This window comes from Papio anubis, chromosome X, assembly GCF_008728515.1.
Source record: "Papio anubis isolate 15944 chromosome X, Panubis1.0, whole genome shotgun sequence".
Lineage (NCBI taxonomy): Eukaryota > Metazoa > Chordata > Mammalia > Primates > Cercopithecidae > Papio > Papio anubis.
In genome coordinates, this window is record NC_044996.1 from 96,883,786 (window position 1) to 96,899,872 (window position 16,087).

A 16,087-nucleotide genomic window follows, 5' to 3' on the forward strand; every position below is an offset into this window, starting at 1 on the left:
AGGAGGCTGAGGCAGGAGGATTGCTTATGCCCAGAAGTTTGAGGCTGCAGTGAGCTGTGATCACACCACTACACTCCAGTTTGGGTGACAGAGTGAGACCCTGTCTCTAAAAACAACAACAACAACAAACAAAAAAAAAAAAAAAAAAAAAAGAAAGAAAAGAAATGAATTGCTTACAGTTCTGGAGGCTGGGAAGTCCATGGTCAAGGGGTCACATCTGGTGAGGCCCTTCTGCTGGTGGGGCCTCTCTGTGGAGTGGCGAGGCAGAGCAGGGCATCACATGGTGAGGGGGCTGACCTTGCTAGCTCAGATCTGTTTCTCTTCTTAGAAAACCACTAATGCCCCACCCTTATGACCTCATCTAATCTAATCCTAATTACCTCTCAAGGTCCCATCTCTCAAATACCGTAGTCGGATTTCCCACCTCCTTAATACTGTTAAAATAGAGATTTAGTTTCAACATGAGTTTTGGAGGGCAGAAACGTTCGAATCATAGCAGGTAGGTGTTATTATTCTAAGCATTCTACAGATTAGAGTACTGAAAGCCAGGAAGAAACAAGCTCAAGGTCAAAGTGGGTAGTGACACAGAGAGTAGGCAGTGCAATGGACGGAACTTGGGGCTATGCCTGTTGTGTCTGAGGAAGAGCAAGGAGGTCAGTATGCCTTTAAGTAGAGTGAATGATAGGTGAGTGACAGGAGACGAGGTGAGAATGGAGTGAGATCATGCAGGGCTTTGACCTTAACGGTAAGGCATTTCTCCAGAGCTATATACTGTAGGCCTAAGCAGAGCCAGGATTTGAACTGAAGTCCACAGGTCCTCTTTTTTTGAGACAGAGTTTTGTTCTTGTTGCCCAGGCTTGAGTGCAATGGTGTAATCTCGGCTCACTGCAACCTCTGCCTCCTGGGTTCAAGTGATTCTCCTGCTTCAGCCTCCCAAGTAGCTGGGATTACAGGTGCCTGGCACCACGCCTGGCTAATTTTTTTGTATTTTTAGTGCAGATGGGGTTTCACCATGTTGGCTGGGCTGGTCTTGAACTCCTGACCTCAGGTGATCTGCTCGCCTCAGCCTCCCAAAGTATTGGGATTACAGGCGTGAGCCACTGCTGCCCAGCCTTACACAGGTCACCTGAAGCCAGTCTATAGGTATCTGTGGTTTTATTATTTATCATTTTCCATCTCTTCAAAACTTCTCAAGTACCCAACTGTTTTATGACGGAGGGTCTATAAGGTAATGATAGACTGCAGGATGAGTGATGGTGGTCTGTAGAGTAAGTGAGGGGTGTCTGTTGGGTGAATGATAGGAGGTCTGTGGGGAGAGTCACGGAGGATCTCTGGGGTGGATGGGAGTCTGGGTGCATGATAGGTGGACTATGAGGTAAGTCATGGGGATCTGAGGGGTGAATGATGGCATCTGTGGGTGAGTGATGGGGTGTATATGGTGGATGGTGGAGGATCATGAGTTGAGAGATGGGATGGTGGTGTGAGTGATAAGGGGTCTGTGGGATGAGAGATGGACTCTGTGGGTTGAGTGATGGGTTCTGCAAGGTGAGTTATGGGATGCTTATAGGGTTAGCAAAAGGGCATCTGTAGGATGAGTGGTGGGTCTGTGGGGTCAGTGATAGGGGTTGGTGGGGTGACTGACAAGGGGCTTCTGGGGTGAGTTGTGGGATCTTCAGAATGAAGATTTTGGGGGTGATGGGGCCTGTGGGGGTGAGTGATGGGGTCAAGGTCTGTGTGGTGAGTTATGGGGTTTCTGTGGGGTCAATAATGGGCAATCTATGAAATGAATATGTGTTGGTAGGAAGAGTGATGGGTATCTTAGGAGTTGATGGGGTATGTGGGAGGAGTCATGGGGGTTCTGTGGAATTAGTGATGGGATATCTGTGGGGCGGTTTAGCAGAAGCCAAGAGTCTGAGTGATGGAATGTGTGCGGTAGGAGTGTTGGGGGCTCTGCGAGGTGAGAGCTGTGGCATCTGTGGGGTGACTGATAGGGAGTGTTATGAACTGAATGATGTCCTCCTACCGAAATTAGGTTTGAAGCCCTAATATCAGGGGGACCAGCCCCCAATATTTCAATGTAATATCACTATATCTGAAATAGAGCCTTTAAGGAGGTAATTAAGGTTAAATGAGGTTATAAGGGTGGGGCCCTAATTCAATAGAACTGGTGTCCTTATAAGAAGAGGGACACTGAGCATGAGTGCACAGAGAAAGGGCCACATGAGGACACAGCAAGAAGGTAGCCATCTGCAAGCCAAGGAGAGAAGCCCCACCAGACACCAACCCTGATGGCACCTTGCCCTTGGACTGTCCAACCTCCCAAACTGTGAGAAAATAAGTTTGTTGTTTAAGCCACCTGGTCTTTTTGTTATAGCGTTTTGTTATGGAAGCCAGAGCCAACTAACACAGGGGAGGATTAGGGTCTGTGGGGTTAGCGATTGGGCCTCTGGAAGGTATGATCGGGGGACAATAAACTGAATAATAGGGATCTTTGGGGTAGTGACGGGGTCTGTAGGGTGATGGGGAGCCTGTAGAGTGAATGATGGGGTATAGAGTGGCGAGTGACAGGATTCTGTAGGATTAATGATGGGGGCTGTGGGGCGAGTCTGTAGGGGGAGTGAAGGAGGTCTTTGAGGAATGGAAGAATCTATAGACGACTGATGAGGATCTGTGGGGTGATGGGGGCATCTGTGGGGTGGAAGAATGACTGGGGGTCTGTAGGGGTGCTGATGTGCTAGCTTGTAAGGTGAGGGGGCTTTGTGGTGTGACAGATGGAGGGTCTGTGAGATGAGTGGGAGTCACCTGTGGGGTTAGTAATGGGGTGTCAGTGGGGTGAGAGATTAGAGCTCTGTGGAGTCAGTGATGAGTGAGTCAGTAGAGTGAGTGAAGTGATTAGGGGCCAATAAGCTGAATGATCCAGGGGTGGAGTCTGTTGGATGAGTAATGTGGCTCTGTGAGGTGAATGACATGAATATGCAGGGTTCACGATGGGGCCTGTGGGGTGAGTGATGGAGGATCTTTAGGGTTTGTGATGGGAAGTCTATAGGGTGGGTGTTGGTGGGGTCCATGTGGCAGCAATGCAGGGGGATCTGTGGGCTGAGTAATCAGGGCATGTGATGAGGGTCTATGGGGTGAGTGATGGAAGATCTGTGTTGGGGAGTGAGTGGAGTGAGCACAGAGCGATGTTACTGACTGAATTGTATCTCCCCAAAATTCATGCTGAAGCCCTAACCCCTAATACTTCAGAATGTGACTGTATTTGAAAATAGGGCCTTTCAAGAGGTGATTAAATTAAAATGAGGTTGGTGAGCACGGGTCCCAATCCAATCTGGCTGGTGTCCCTATAAGAAGAGATTAGGACACCGACATGCACAGGCAGAGGGAAGACTGTGAGGACATAGCGAGAAGGTGACCATCTACAAGCCAAGGAGAGAGGCCTCAGGGGACACTAAACTGGTTGACACCTTGAACTTGGATTTTCCGCCTCTAGAACTGTGAGGACATAAATTTCTGTTGTTTAAGCCACCAGGTCTATGGCATTTTGTTACAGCAGTCTTAGAAAACTGACACAGATTTTGGTCCTGGGAAGTGGAGTGCTGCTGTAACAAATACCTAAAAATGTGGAAGTAACTTTGGAACTGGGTAATGGGTAGAGGCTGAAAGAGTTTTGAGGTACATGTTAGAAAAAGCCTATGTTACTGCTACGGTCTTAATATTTGTGTCCCTCCCACCTCCAATTCCTATGTTGAAACCTAATTCCCAGTGTAATGATATTAGGAGGTGGGGCCTTTTGGAGGTGATTAGGTCATTCCCTTATAAGGGATGAAGGGACCAGAGTTCTACCCTCCCACCATGTGAGGGTACAGAGGGAAGGGGCCATCTGTGAGGAGGCAGGCCCTCACTCGACACTGAATTTGCCAACACCTTGATTTTGGACTTCTCAGACCTCAGAACTGTGAGAAATAAATATCAGTTGCCCATAAGCTACGCAGTTTATGGTATTTTGTCGGAGCAGTCCAAACAACTAAGACAATTATCTTGAAGGCTACTGGTAGAAATACGGATGTTGAAGGTGCTTCTGGTGAGGCCTCAGAAGGAAATGAGGAATATGTTATTGGAAAATGGTGGGAAGGCAAAGAACTTGGTTAATTGTGTTCTAGTGTTTTGTGGAAGGTAGAACCTGTGGGAGGCGAACTTGGGAGATTTAGCTAAGATTTCTAAGCAGCGTATTATGCGGCCTTTTCCTCTTTGCTGCTTCTAGTGGAATGCAAGAGGAGAGAGAGAAATTGAAAAAGAAATTGTCAGGCAGAAGGGAACTCGAATGTGAAGATAAAAAAAATTCTCAGCCTATCCAATACCGCAAAAGCTGAGAATGTGTTCTGGTGAGAAGACAAAGGGTGTGGCTAAACAATCATGCCACAGAGAGATCATGGGTGTGACTCACTGACCTAATCAGCCATCTTGGCACAAGCCAGGAATAGAGATGGGTAATACCAGCAGGAACACGGCCAGCTGGGACTAAAGAGGACAGAGATGGGACAAAATGAAAGAAGACTGTAGGACTTCTGGGATTCAACAGGACACGACAACAGAGCTTTCTGGCTGTGAACGTGCATTATACTTCAAGAAAAAGGGAGAATGATCCCAAAGGTGGAGCTGTCTCCTCCTCAGTTCCAGAGGGCAGAGAGGCCTCCTCTGTTTCAGTGGGCCAGGCTGCCACCCAGGGCTCCGGCAGAGACACCACCTCTCCAGTGAACCAGGAAAGTGGGGCCCCCAATCTGATGGGCCCAGAGGACAGAACATAGAGCCAAACCGGATTATTCTCAAGCCTTAAAAATCTAATAGAATTTGCCCTATTCGGTTTCAAACTTATTTGGAACCTGCGATCCCTGTTTTTTCTCCTGTGACAGGGTCTCGCTCTATCACGCAGGCTGGGGTGCACTGGTGAGATCAGGGCTCACTGCAGCCTCTACCTCCTGGGCTTAATCAGTCCTCCCGCCTCAGCCTCCCAAGGAGCTGGGACTATAGGAGTGTACCACCATACCTGGCTAATTTTTTAGTTTTTTGTAGAGACGGGGTTTCACCATGTAGCCCAGGGTGGTCTCAAATACCTGGGATCAAGTGACCCTCCCATCTCAGCCTCCCAAAATGCTGGGATTACATGCGTGAGTCACCATGCCTGGCCTGTGATCCCTTTCTTCTTTCTGATTTCTCCTTTTTGGAATGGAAATATCTATCTAGCTTATGCTTGTCCTACCACTGAATTTTGGAAGCAGATAATTTATCTGGTTTCACGGGTTCACAGCTAGAGAATTTTTGCATCAGGATGAATCATACCTCCAGTCTCATTTACACTTGATTTGGATGATATTTAGGTAAGACTTGGGACTTAAAGTTAATGCTAGACTCAGTTAAGTTTTCAGAGTGGCTTATGGCACAGTGACTTATGCCTATAATCCCAACACTTTGGGAGGCCGAGGTGGGCGGATCATCTGAGGCCAGGAGTTCAAGACCAGCCAGGTCAACATAGTGAAACTCTGTCTCTACTAAAAATACATAAATTAGCCAGGGGTGGTGGTGCATGCCTGTAATCCCAGCTACTTGGGAGGCTGAGGCAGGAGAATCAGTTGAACACAGGAGGCAGTGGTTGCAGTGACCTGAGATCGTGCCTTTGCACTCCAGCCTGGGCCACAGAGCAAGACTCTGTCTCCAAAAAAACAGAAGAGAGTTTTGGGCTGCTGGGATGGGGGTGAATGTATTTTGCATGCAAGGACATGAATTCTGGGAGGCCAGAGAGAACAGAATGTTATAGACTGAACTGTGTCTTCCCCAAATTCGTATGTTAAAGCCCTAACCCCCAATACCACAGAATGTGACTATATTTGGAGATAGGGACTTTAAAGGGGTGGTTAAGTTAAAACGGGGCTCATAGAGTGGGCCTAATCCAATACAAATGGTGCCCCCTGCCTTTTTCGAGACAGAGTCTCACTCTGTTGCCCAGACTGGAGTGCAGTAGTGCCATGATGTTGGCTCACTGCAACCTCCACTTCCCAGGTACAAGTGATTCTCCTGCCTCAGCCTCCCAAGTAGCTGGGATTACAGGCATGTGCCACCATGCCAGGCTAATTTTTGTATTTTTAGTAGAGACAGGGTTTCACCATGTTGGCCAGGTTGGTCTCAAACTCCTGACCTCAGGTGATCCACTTGTGTCAGCCTCCCAAAGTGCTGGGATTATAGGCATGAGCCACTGTGCCTGACTGGTGCCCACCCCCTCCCGTCCCCCCCTTTTTTTTAAGGCAGGGTCTCACCATGATCATGGCTCATTGCAGCCTACACCTCCCTAGCTCAGATGATTCTCCCATTGTGGCCTCATGATGCCCGGCTAATTTTTAAAAAATTTTTGTAGAGATGGGGTTTCACCATGTTGCCCAGGCTGGTCAAATGGTGTCCTCATAAAAGAAAATTTGGGCCAAGCATGGTAGTTCACACCTGTAGTCTCAGCTACTTGGGAGGCTGAGGTGGGAGGACCACTTGAGCCTAGGAGTTTGAGATCAGCTTGGGCAACATAGAGAGATGTCGTCTCTACAAAATATTGAAAAAAACTTGCCGGGCATAATCCTGGCATTTTGGGAGGCCGAGGCGGGTAGATCACCTGAGGTTGGGAGTTCGCAACCAGTCTGACCAACATGGAGAAACCCCATCTCTACTAAAAATACAAAATCAGCCGGGCATGGTGGCGTATGCCTGTAATCCCAGCTACCCAGGAGGCTGAGGCAGGAGAATCGCTTGAACTCAGGAGGCGGAGGTTGTGGAGCCAAGATCGTGCCATTGCACTCTAGCCTGGGCAACAAGAGCAAAACTCCGTCCCAAAAAAAAAAAAAAAAAATTAGGCATAATGGCATGTGCCTGTTGTCCCAGTTACTTGGAAGGTTGAGGTGGGAGGATTGCTTGAGCCCAGGTGTTCCAGACCAGCCTGGGCAACATAGTGAGACTCCGTTTCTATAAAAAAAAAAAAATAGCCGTGTTTGCTACTGCACACCTGTAGTCCCAGCTACTTAGGAGGCTGAGGCAGGAGGATCGCTGGAGCCTGGGAGGTAGAGGTTGCAGTGAACCATGATCACACCACTGCACTCCAGCCTGGCACAAAGTTAGGCTCTGTCTCAAAAAAAAATAAATAAATAAAATAAAAAAATAAATAGGCCGGGCGCGGTGGCTCAAGCCTGTAATCCCAGCACTTTGGGAGGCCGAGGCGGGTGGATCACAAGGTCAGGAGATCGAGACTATCCTGGCTAACATGGTGAAACCCCGTCTCTACTAAAAATACAAAAAACTAGCCGGGCGTGGTGGCGGGCGCCTGTTGTCCCAGCTACTTGGGAGGCTGAGGCGGGAGAATGGCGTGAACCCGGGGGGCGGAGCTTGCAGTGAGCCGAGATCGCGCCACTGCACTCCAGCCTGGGAGACACAGTGAGACTCCGTCTCAAAAAAAAAAAAAAAAATAAAATAAAATAAAATAAAATAAATAAATAAATAAAGGAAATTTGGACACACAGAGACACCAGGGATGCTAGTTCATAGAGACCATGTGAGGACACAGTGAGAAGGTGGCCACCTGTAAGCTATGGACAGGGGCCTCAGGAGAAGTCAAACTTGCTGACACCTTGATCTTGGACTCCAGAACTATGAGAAAATAAATTTCTGTGGTTTAAGCCTAGTCTGTGGCATTTTGTTATGGTAGCTTGAGTTAAGACAAGGGGACTGTGGGGCCAGTGATAGGGTCTGTGTGGTGAGTTATGGGGTCTGGGAGGAGGGTCAGTGATAGGGGTTTGTGAGGTCAGAGATGGGAGGTCTATATGATGCTGATGGGGGTCTGGAATAAATGAATGATGGTGGGATCTTTGGGGTCAGTCATAGGGCATCTCTGGGGTTAGTAATTAAGGATCTCTCAGTGTTAAGAGTCAAGATCTTTTATTTCCTGATTTTAAAAATTGTCACCATCATAGACCTCCTGGCTTCTCTTGTATCTGTGTCCTAATGGCTCCCAGCAGTGCCTTCAAACAGCCCCTTTATTCCCCTTCTTGTGCCCACCCATGAGCCTGAGTGTGAAAGATCAATTAACTTTGTCCCTCCAAACTGTGGGAGCAGGACTAGACTCTTCTGGCAGGCGGAGAGCTCCTCCTCGGCCAGTGTTCGAGCCCGGTCCACCACTCCTCAGTTCTTCTTGCTCTTGGCTTTTGTGGCCTTGGCATCCAGCATGCTCTGGGCATGAGTGAGGTGCTTCACAGCATCAAGCACAAGGACTCCAGGCAGCACCAGCCACAGGGCATTCATGAAGACAAAGTAAAACCAGAAGTAGAGAGGGTGGCCCAGCTGCCCGTGCTGGAATCCGTCACGGTGCTCCGTCAGGAAGTAGAGCACATCCCCATAGATCTGGCCTGTGGGTGGCAGGAGGGGAAAGAGAAGCCCCAGTGAGGAAGGTAACAGTTTCCCCAATTCTCTATTCCAAGGCACTTTCCAAGTCATCATTCAAGGTCTCAGAGTTAAGTATTCTGAAATCATAGAGCTGAAAATCCGAGAAATCAGAAAAGTGAGATTCCAGACACCAGAGAGCTAAGAATTTCAGAACTCAGGAAAGCTCACACCTTCAGATTTAAGGAAGTTCAAAATCCTCGAATCCAAGACAGCTTAGGATTCTGGGACTAAAGATAACTCCTATCTCTAGAACTAAAGAAAACTAACAATTTAATAACACAAGATGACTGAGGCTGGGAACAGTGGCACACGCCTGTAATCCCAGTACTTAGGGAGGCCAAGCCAGGAGGATTGCTTGAGCTCAGGAGCTTGAGACCAGCCTGGGCAACATGGCGAAACCCCATCTCTACTAAAAATACAAAAATTAGCCAGGCACGGTGGCACATGCCTGTAGTCCCAGCTACTCAGGAGACTGAGGCAGGAAGATCGCTTGAGCCTGGGAGGTGGAAGTTGCAGTGAGCCCAGATCACACCATAGCACTCTGGCCTGGGTGACAGAGCCAGACCCTATTTTAAAAAAAGATGACTGAATCTTACATGAAGGGATCTCAGAGTCCTGATCCTGGAGGTTCCAGGGGCTTCTTACCACCCTGGGCCACCTCATGTAACCTTCACAAGAGACTCTGTGATGGAGAAGGAGGAGGAGGAAGAAAAATGAACCCTCCCCACCTAAGAGTACAGGCTCAGAGAAGGGCATGGCTGTTTCAGAGCCTCAGGAGGTTTGTCATTCAGTCTGACTCACCCCTGGAAGGGCACCATTGAGATCCCACCCACAGGGATGCACCTGTGTCTGTGGATTCCCATCAACCCCTCTAGTGCCCAGTGCCCCTCTAGTGCCCTCTCCTTACCCACAGAGACCACAAGCTGTAGAACGAAGCGGAGAGGATGCTGGCGGAGAAAGGCGATCACCACCCACAGGCTGAGTGGTCCCCACAAGCAAGCTGTGATGGTTTCCATGCACACTGTGAAGTTGTCACCCCTGCAGGAGAAAGCATGAGGGGACACTGGCGTCGGTGTGCTCTTCCTACAGGTTACCCCATTAGGGTAACTTACCACCCCACCAAAACCAATGCCAGTCTCCACTGACAGAGGCAAACACTTACAGGATGTATCGGCTGTCTCCCTTGGCATACTCTTTCCCTGAAGAAAAGAAGAGAGAGACATGAAGAATAAAGGCAGGGAAAGGAACACACATTTGTGACAGCTGGGGGTCCCTGCAAGAAGACAGACTTCATAACCTTCCCATGCGTCTGCTTCCTCTTCTGTGAAATGGGGTAACTGTTTGGATTCTAGTGGTTTATTTATCTAAAACAAGGTAATATGTGTAAAGCCTGACACAAAACAGTGTGGCTGTGATTGGTACTCAAGAAATGTGTGTGGCATAAAAGGAGACAAGTGTAGATAATGGAGTGAGTGAAGTAGCCAATGAGAGAGAGAGAATGTAGGTGAACAGAGGAGTGAATAAAAGAGTGAGCAGAGAATCAGTAAGAAAAAGACTGCCGGGTGCGATGGCTCACGTCTGTAATCCCAACACTTTGGGAGGCTGAGGCGGGAAGATGGCTTGCATTAAGGAGTTCAAGACCAGTCTGAACAATATAGTGAGACCCCCATCTCTACAAAACATACAAAAATTAGCTGGACGTGGTGGCACGTGCCTACAGTCCCAGGCTGCAGTGGGAGGATGTCTTGAGCCCAGGAGGCTGAGGCTGCAGTGAGCTATGATAGCACCATGGTGCTCAGCCTGGACAACAGGGTGAGACCCTGTCTCAGAAAAAAAAAAAAAAAAGAAAGAAAAAGACCATCCAATATAAAAATAGGCAGAAGACTTGAATAGGTTCTTCACAAAGAGAATTTCTAAATGGCCAATAAGTATATGAAAGATGTTCAAACTTCCATTAGTCACTAAGGAAAAGCAAATTAAAACCATAATGAGATAGCACTCACATCTACTGGAATGATTGAAATTTAAGAAACATCTGACCAGTCAGGTGCAGTGGCTCATGCCTGTAATCTTTTTTTTTTTTTTTTTTTTTTTTTGTGAGATGGAGTCTCACATGTCGCCCAGGCTAGAGTGCAGTGGCGCGATCTCAGCTCACCACAACCTCCACCTCCTGGGTCCAAGCAATTCTCCTGCCTCAGCATCCTGAGTAGCTGGGATTACAGGCACCTGCCACCACGCTGGGCTAATTTTTGGATTTTTAGTGGAGATGGGATTTCACTATGTTGGCCAGGCTGGTCTCAAACTCCTGACTTCAGGCGATCTGCCCGCCTTTGCCTCCCAAAGTGCTGGGATTACAGGCATGAGCCACTGCACCCAGCCTTGTTTATAATGGCAGAAGATTGAGGGAAAATGCCCATCAATACCAGACAAGTCAAGTAACCGTATAATGTCCATGCTTCAAAAGTTCTTTATGAAATCATGAGGAGTGACCTCATTGAAAAAAGCAGCCGGGTGTGGTGGCTCACGCTTGTAATCCTAGCACTTTGGGAGGCTGAGGTGGGCAGATCACTTGACGCCAGGAGTTGGAGAACAGCCTGGGCAACAAAGTGAGACCCCGTCTCTTAAAAAAAAAGTTGTTAAAAAAAATAACTTGGTGGGGTAACACATACCTATAATCCCCGCTACTAGGGAGGCTGAGGCTGGAGCATTGCTTGACTGCCCAGGAGTTCAAGGCTGCAGTGAGCTATAATCATGCCACTGCACTCTAGCCTGGGTGACAGAACAAGACCCCGTTTCAAAAAAGAAAATGGCTTCTTTGGTTTTCTTGTAAGGAAAGAAAGAAAAAGAGAAAAGATTAGAAGTATATATAGCACATGGCTGGGCGCAGTGGCTCATGCCTGTAATCCCAACACTTCGGGAGGCCAAGGCGGGCGGATCATGAGGTCAGGACGATGGAGACCACCCTGGCTAATGTGGTGAAACCCCGTCTTTACTAAAAATACAAAAAATTAGCTGGGCATGGTGGTGTGCGCCTGTAGTCCCAGCTACTTGGGAGGCTGAGGCAGGAGAATGGCATGAACCCAGGAGTCAGAGCTTGCAGTGAGCAGAGAGTGCACCACTGCACTCCAGCCTGGGCGACAGAGCGAGACTCTGTTTCAAAAAAAAAAAAAGACGTATATATAGCACGTTACCATTTGTGTAAAATGGGGAAAGTGCAAATAATGATAATAATAATAATAGTGAACAGTTACATGGCAACCACTGTTTGCCAAACACTGTTCTAAGTGCCTTACATATATTACTATTATCCCCCTTTTACAATTGAGCAAATTGAGACTTATGTGTATAAATAAACTGAAAAGAAACATAAACAACTATCAACAGTGCCTAACAGTATTTGGGGACACTAGGTGGATAGAAAGCAGATTTTCACTGCAAATCTCTTTAAATGTTTTTTTGACCCATGTGAATATACAAGCAACAAAAAAGTTAAATAATGCTGGGCACAGTGGTGCGCACCTGTCATCCCAGAATGTTGGGAGGCTGAGGTGGAAGGATTGCTTGAGCCCAGGAGTTAAAGAACAGCCTGAGCAACAAAACAAGACCCTGTCTCTACAAAAAAAGTGAAAATATTAGCCAGGCATAGAGGTGTGCACTTATAGTATAGTCCCAGCTACTGCAGAGGCTGAGGCAAGACAATTGCTTGAGCCCAGGAGTTAGAGGCTGCAGTGAGAAATCATCATGCCACTGCACTCCAGCCTGGGCAACACAGCAAGACCTTGTCTCAAAAATAAGTTATCTACCAGTTTTGGAGGAGAAGGGCAAAAAAAAAAAAAAAAAGAAGAATACAAGAATACATAATAATTTTTTTTTTTTTTTAAGACGAAGTCTCACTCTGTTGCCCAGGCTGGAGTGCAATGGCATGGTCTTGGCTCACTGCAACCTCTGCCTCCCAGGTTCAAGCAATTCTCCTGATTCAGCCTCCCAAGTAGCTGGGACTACAGGCGTGTGCCACCACACCCGGCTAATTTTTGTATTTTTAGTAGAGATGGGGTTCACCATCTTGGCCTGGCTGGTCTTGAACTCCTGACCTCGTGATCTGCCTGCTCGGCCTCCCAAAGTGCTGGGATTACAGGCGTGAGCCACCGTGCCTGGCTAATTTTCGTATTTTTAATAGAGATGGGGTTTTGCCATGTTGACCAGGCTGGTCTCAAATTCCTGACCTCAAGTGATCCGCCCGCCTCGGCCTCCCAAAGTGCTGGGATTATAAGCGTGAGCCACCGTGCCCAGCCTATAATAAATTGTTTAAAAGGTTAAATAAAAATTTAAAATAAATCAATGGAAGAAGAATAGGTGGATAGGTAAACATGCAAGCCAATCCCTGCCCAGCAAATCCCATCCCACAGCACATGAAAAAACTCAGGACTCACAGAGTTGAGATAAGAAGGCTTGGTCTCCAAGCAGGTCCTCATAGTAGAGAATGAACCAGCCCTCGATCACCAGGTGAATGAACCCACACACTGCAAACCAGCACAGGGACAGTCGCCGCCAAGTCCCCAGTGGGACAACCGCAGCACGACCCGACAACAGCCATGTGGTCACAACTAAGACCCCTGTGACAGAGAAGAGGCCAGCCAGTATATGCCAGGTGGGGTGGTCATTAGGTACAAAGTTGTCCAGTCTTAGGTGCTGAGGCCAGTATGGGTGCAACGGGCCCGCATTGGTAGTCATGTCTTTGTGGGCTGATGGCTGCGTGTGGATAGGCAGGAAGTTGAAGAAAAAAAAAAAAAAAAAAGGGAACAGAAACACCTGGACAAATAGAAAGCACAGAATGAGATAATAAAATCTAATTCAAATAGTTTACTATCATAAGAAATGTAAATGGACCGAATTTACCAGTTAACAGACAGGACTGTAACACTTCTAATTACATTCCGTTTTGTTTTGTTTTGTTTTCAGATGGAGTCTTGCTCTGTCTCCCAGGCTGGAGTGTAGTGGTACAACCTCGGCTCACTGCAACCTCTGCCTCCCGGGTTCAAACGATTCTCCTGCCTCAGCCTCCCGAGTAGCTGGGACTACAGGTGCCTGCCACCACGCCTGGCTAATTTTTTTGTATTTTTAGCAGAGACGGGGTTTCACCGTGTTAGCCAGGATGGTCTCGATCTCTTGATCTCGTGATCCACCCGCCTCGGCCCCCCAAAGTGCTGGGATTACAGGTGTGAGCCACCGCGCCCGGCCTACATTTTGTTTTAAGACCATGACTAAAGGCCAGGCACTGTGGCTGGTAATTCCAGTGTTTTGGAAGGCTGATGCAGGAGCAGCACCTGAAGCCAGGAATTCAAGTCCAGCCTGGGCAACTTAGCGTAACTCTTCTCTCTAAAAAAATAAAATCAGTTGGGTGTGGTGACAAACGCCTGTAGTCCCAGCTAGTAGGTAGGCTGAGGCAGGATCGCTTTGAGCCCAGGACTTCAAGGCTGGAGTGAGCAGTGACCACATCACTGCACTCCAGCCTGAGACTCTGCCTCTAAAAAAGAAGGCCCGGCGTGGTGGCTCACGCCTGTAATCACAGCACTTTGGGAGGCCAAGACGAGTGGCTCACTGGAGCTCAGGAGTTCAAGACCAGCCTGGCCAACATGGCGAAACTCCATCTCTACTAAAAATACAAAAATTAGTCGGGTGTGGTGGCGTGTGCCTGTAGTTACAGCTATTCAGGAGGCTGAGGAGGAGAATCGCTTGAACCTGGGAGGCGGAGGTTGCAGTGAGCCGAGATCAGGCCACTGCACTCCAGCCTGGGCGACAGAGCAAGACTCTGTATCAAAATAAAAAAGAAAAGAAAAAGAACATAACTGAAATATAAGGCCACAGAAAGACTGAAAGCTTGTTCCAGCCCTCTAGGAGCCACATTATGATGTGGTAGAAACAGTCCCGGTCTCAGCCCTCAGGGGTCAAAGTCTGGTGGGAGGCACATGGGAACAACACCTGATCCCAGCTCTCCCTGGTCAGTCTGGCGAGGGATATACAGGACCAGTCCTGGTGTCTTCATTCAAGGGTCACAAACTGCTCACGACCACCAAACCCAGTCCTGTGCTCCGGGGTCACGGTTTGGTAAGAGACACAGGAACCAGGCGAGGTCCCGTTGCACAGGTCAGCGTCTTGCACCGTTCAACAAAAAGCTATTCCCTCCCCCACGCAGTTCTGAAAACTGCGGCTGGGGGACAGAGGAAAGAAAACGAATCAGAGCTACAACCCTCGGTGCCAGCGTTTGGAAAGCCAGAGCCTCCCCGCGAGAGCATGCAACGCCGTCAACCTGTACGGAAGAGACGGATTTGGAAAGGGCGGTGTCTGGCGTGCAGCGCTAGAACGGAACACAAAGCCCACCAATCCGAACCAGAACCCTCCAATCCCGCTGCCCAGTGAGAAGGCGGATCTTCTGTCGTCCGGACAACCGTGCTGTAGCTGGGGGTCTAGCTCAGGCGCCAGAGGGCGGTGGTGGCGGGGGGAGGGTGGCAAACGGTCTCGCGCTGGCACGCCAAGGGCTGGCCGCGTAGCCGGGGAGAGCTAGGGGAGGGAGCAGGGGGCCGGGTGGAGGGCACTCACCCAGCCGCGCGATGGCAGCGGCCTCCGACACGGGCTCCGGGACCTCTCTAGGTTGGCTCTCGCGCTCTGTAACATCCCCAGTTCGGGCTCATCCCCTCTTGGGTTCTCTTGCCTGACGGAGCGGGCCAATGGTGAAGCGAAGAAGACGGCCCGTGCCGCTCCCAACCAATGGGCACTCTCTGTGTGCCGCTGGCCCCGCCCCCACGCGTGGCGCCATTTTCACCTGAGTCAGGTTTGGGGTGGAGACTGGGGCGGGCCAAGGTTAGTGGGCGTTTTGGATCCGTAGCCACTTTGCATCGAGTCCTGGCTTCAATTTCCTCATTCCCTTATCAGTCGATCAAAACAGGGACTCATTAAGGTGTGTATCCTCTTCTTCCGCTGGTGAAATTAGCGTTGCGTTGCATCCTTTCACCTCCGCCCTTTTCTAAGTAGAGTAACCCTCAGCATGATGCAAAGAAACTGTTACAGGAAGATCACATGCTATACACTGCAACCACCCCCTCCCCAGCTCTTCAGTGCTCAGAACTCCTCAGTCCTAATAGCAGCGGTCATTCTCTCTTCTCCCGACCTCAGGTCAGAAGAATGAATCAGAACGCAGGCCTCTCAGTCCTACTGACCAATTGGCACGAAGACCCTCAATCTCCGTGTGCCAGTTCTAAAAAGCCAATCAAACGCCTAACCACTAGTGGGCCCCCAGATGGAGCAATCAATCAGAATCCAGACCCATCCCAGACCTCCCATCCAATTAGAACCCACAACCCTCAGTCCTAAGGACAAATAGGCACCAACCCTTCATCTCTCTTGCTTTCTCTCCTCTGTGTCCCACTCAGAGCAACCAATCAGAATGGGGATCCTTCAGTTTTCCAGCCAATCAGGCCTCCCCCACATCCAACTATGCACTCTGTCCCTGCCTTAATCAAACCAAGCAGGACCAGGATCCTGCCATCTTCAGGCTCTTCATCTAATCAAACAATCATAAACTAACCATGAACCAATCACAGTCTGCTCTCTCTTCATGGTT

The 16,087-nt window shown here is 48.8% G+C and overlaps 1 protein-coding gene across 1 annotated transcript; it reads right to left on the reverse strand.

Moving 5' to 3' along the window:
* Window positions 1-7,948: 7,948 nt before the first annotated feature.
* On the reverse strand, window positions 7,949-15,953 carry EBP (EBP cholestenol delta-isomerase). Its single transcript, XM_009197521.2, has 6 exons — window positions 15,290-15,953; window positions 15,067-15,178; window positions 12,900-13,278; window positions 9,632-9,668; window positions 9,377-9,507; window positions 7,949-8,432 (listed from the first exon to the last, which is right to left on the reverse strand). The coding sequence occupies exons 2-6, from the start codon at window positions 15,139-15,141 to the stop codon at window positions 8,209-8,211; spliced, it is 846 nt and encodes a 281-aa protein (XP_009195785.2). The 5' UTR covers window positions 15,142-15,178; window positions 15,290-15,953; the 3' UTR covers window positions 7,949-8,208.
* Between the last annotated feature and the right edge of the window lie 134 nt (window positions 15,954-16,087).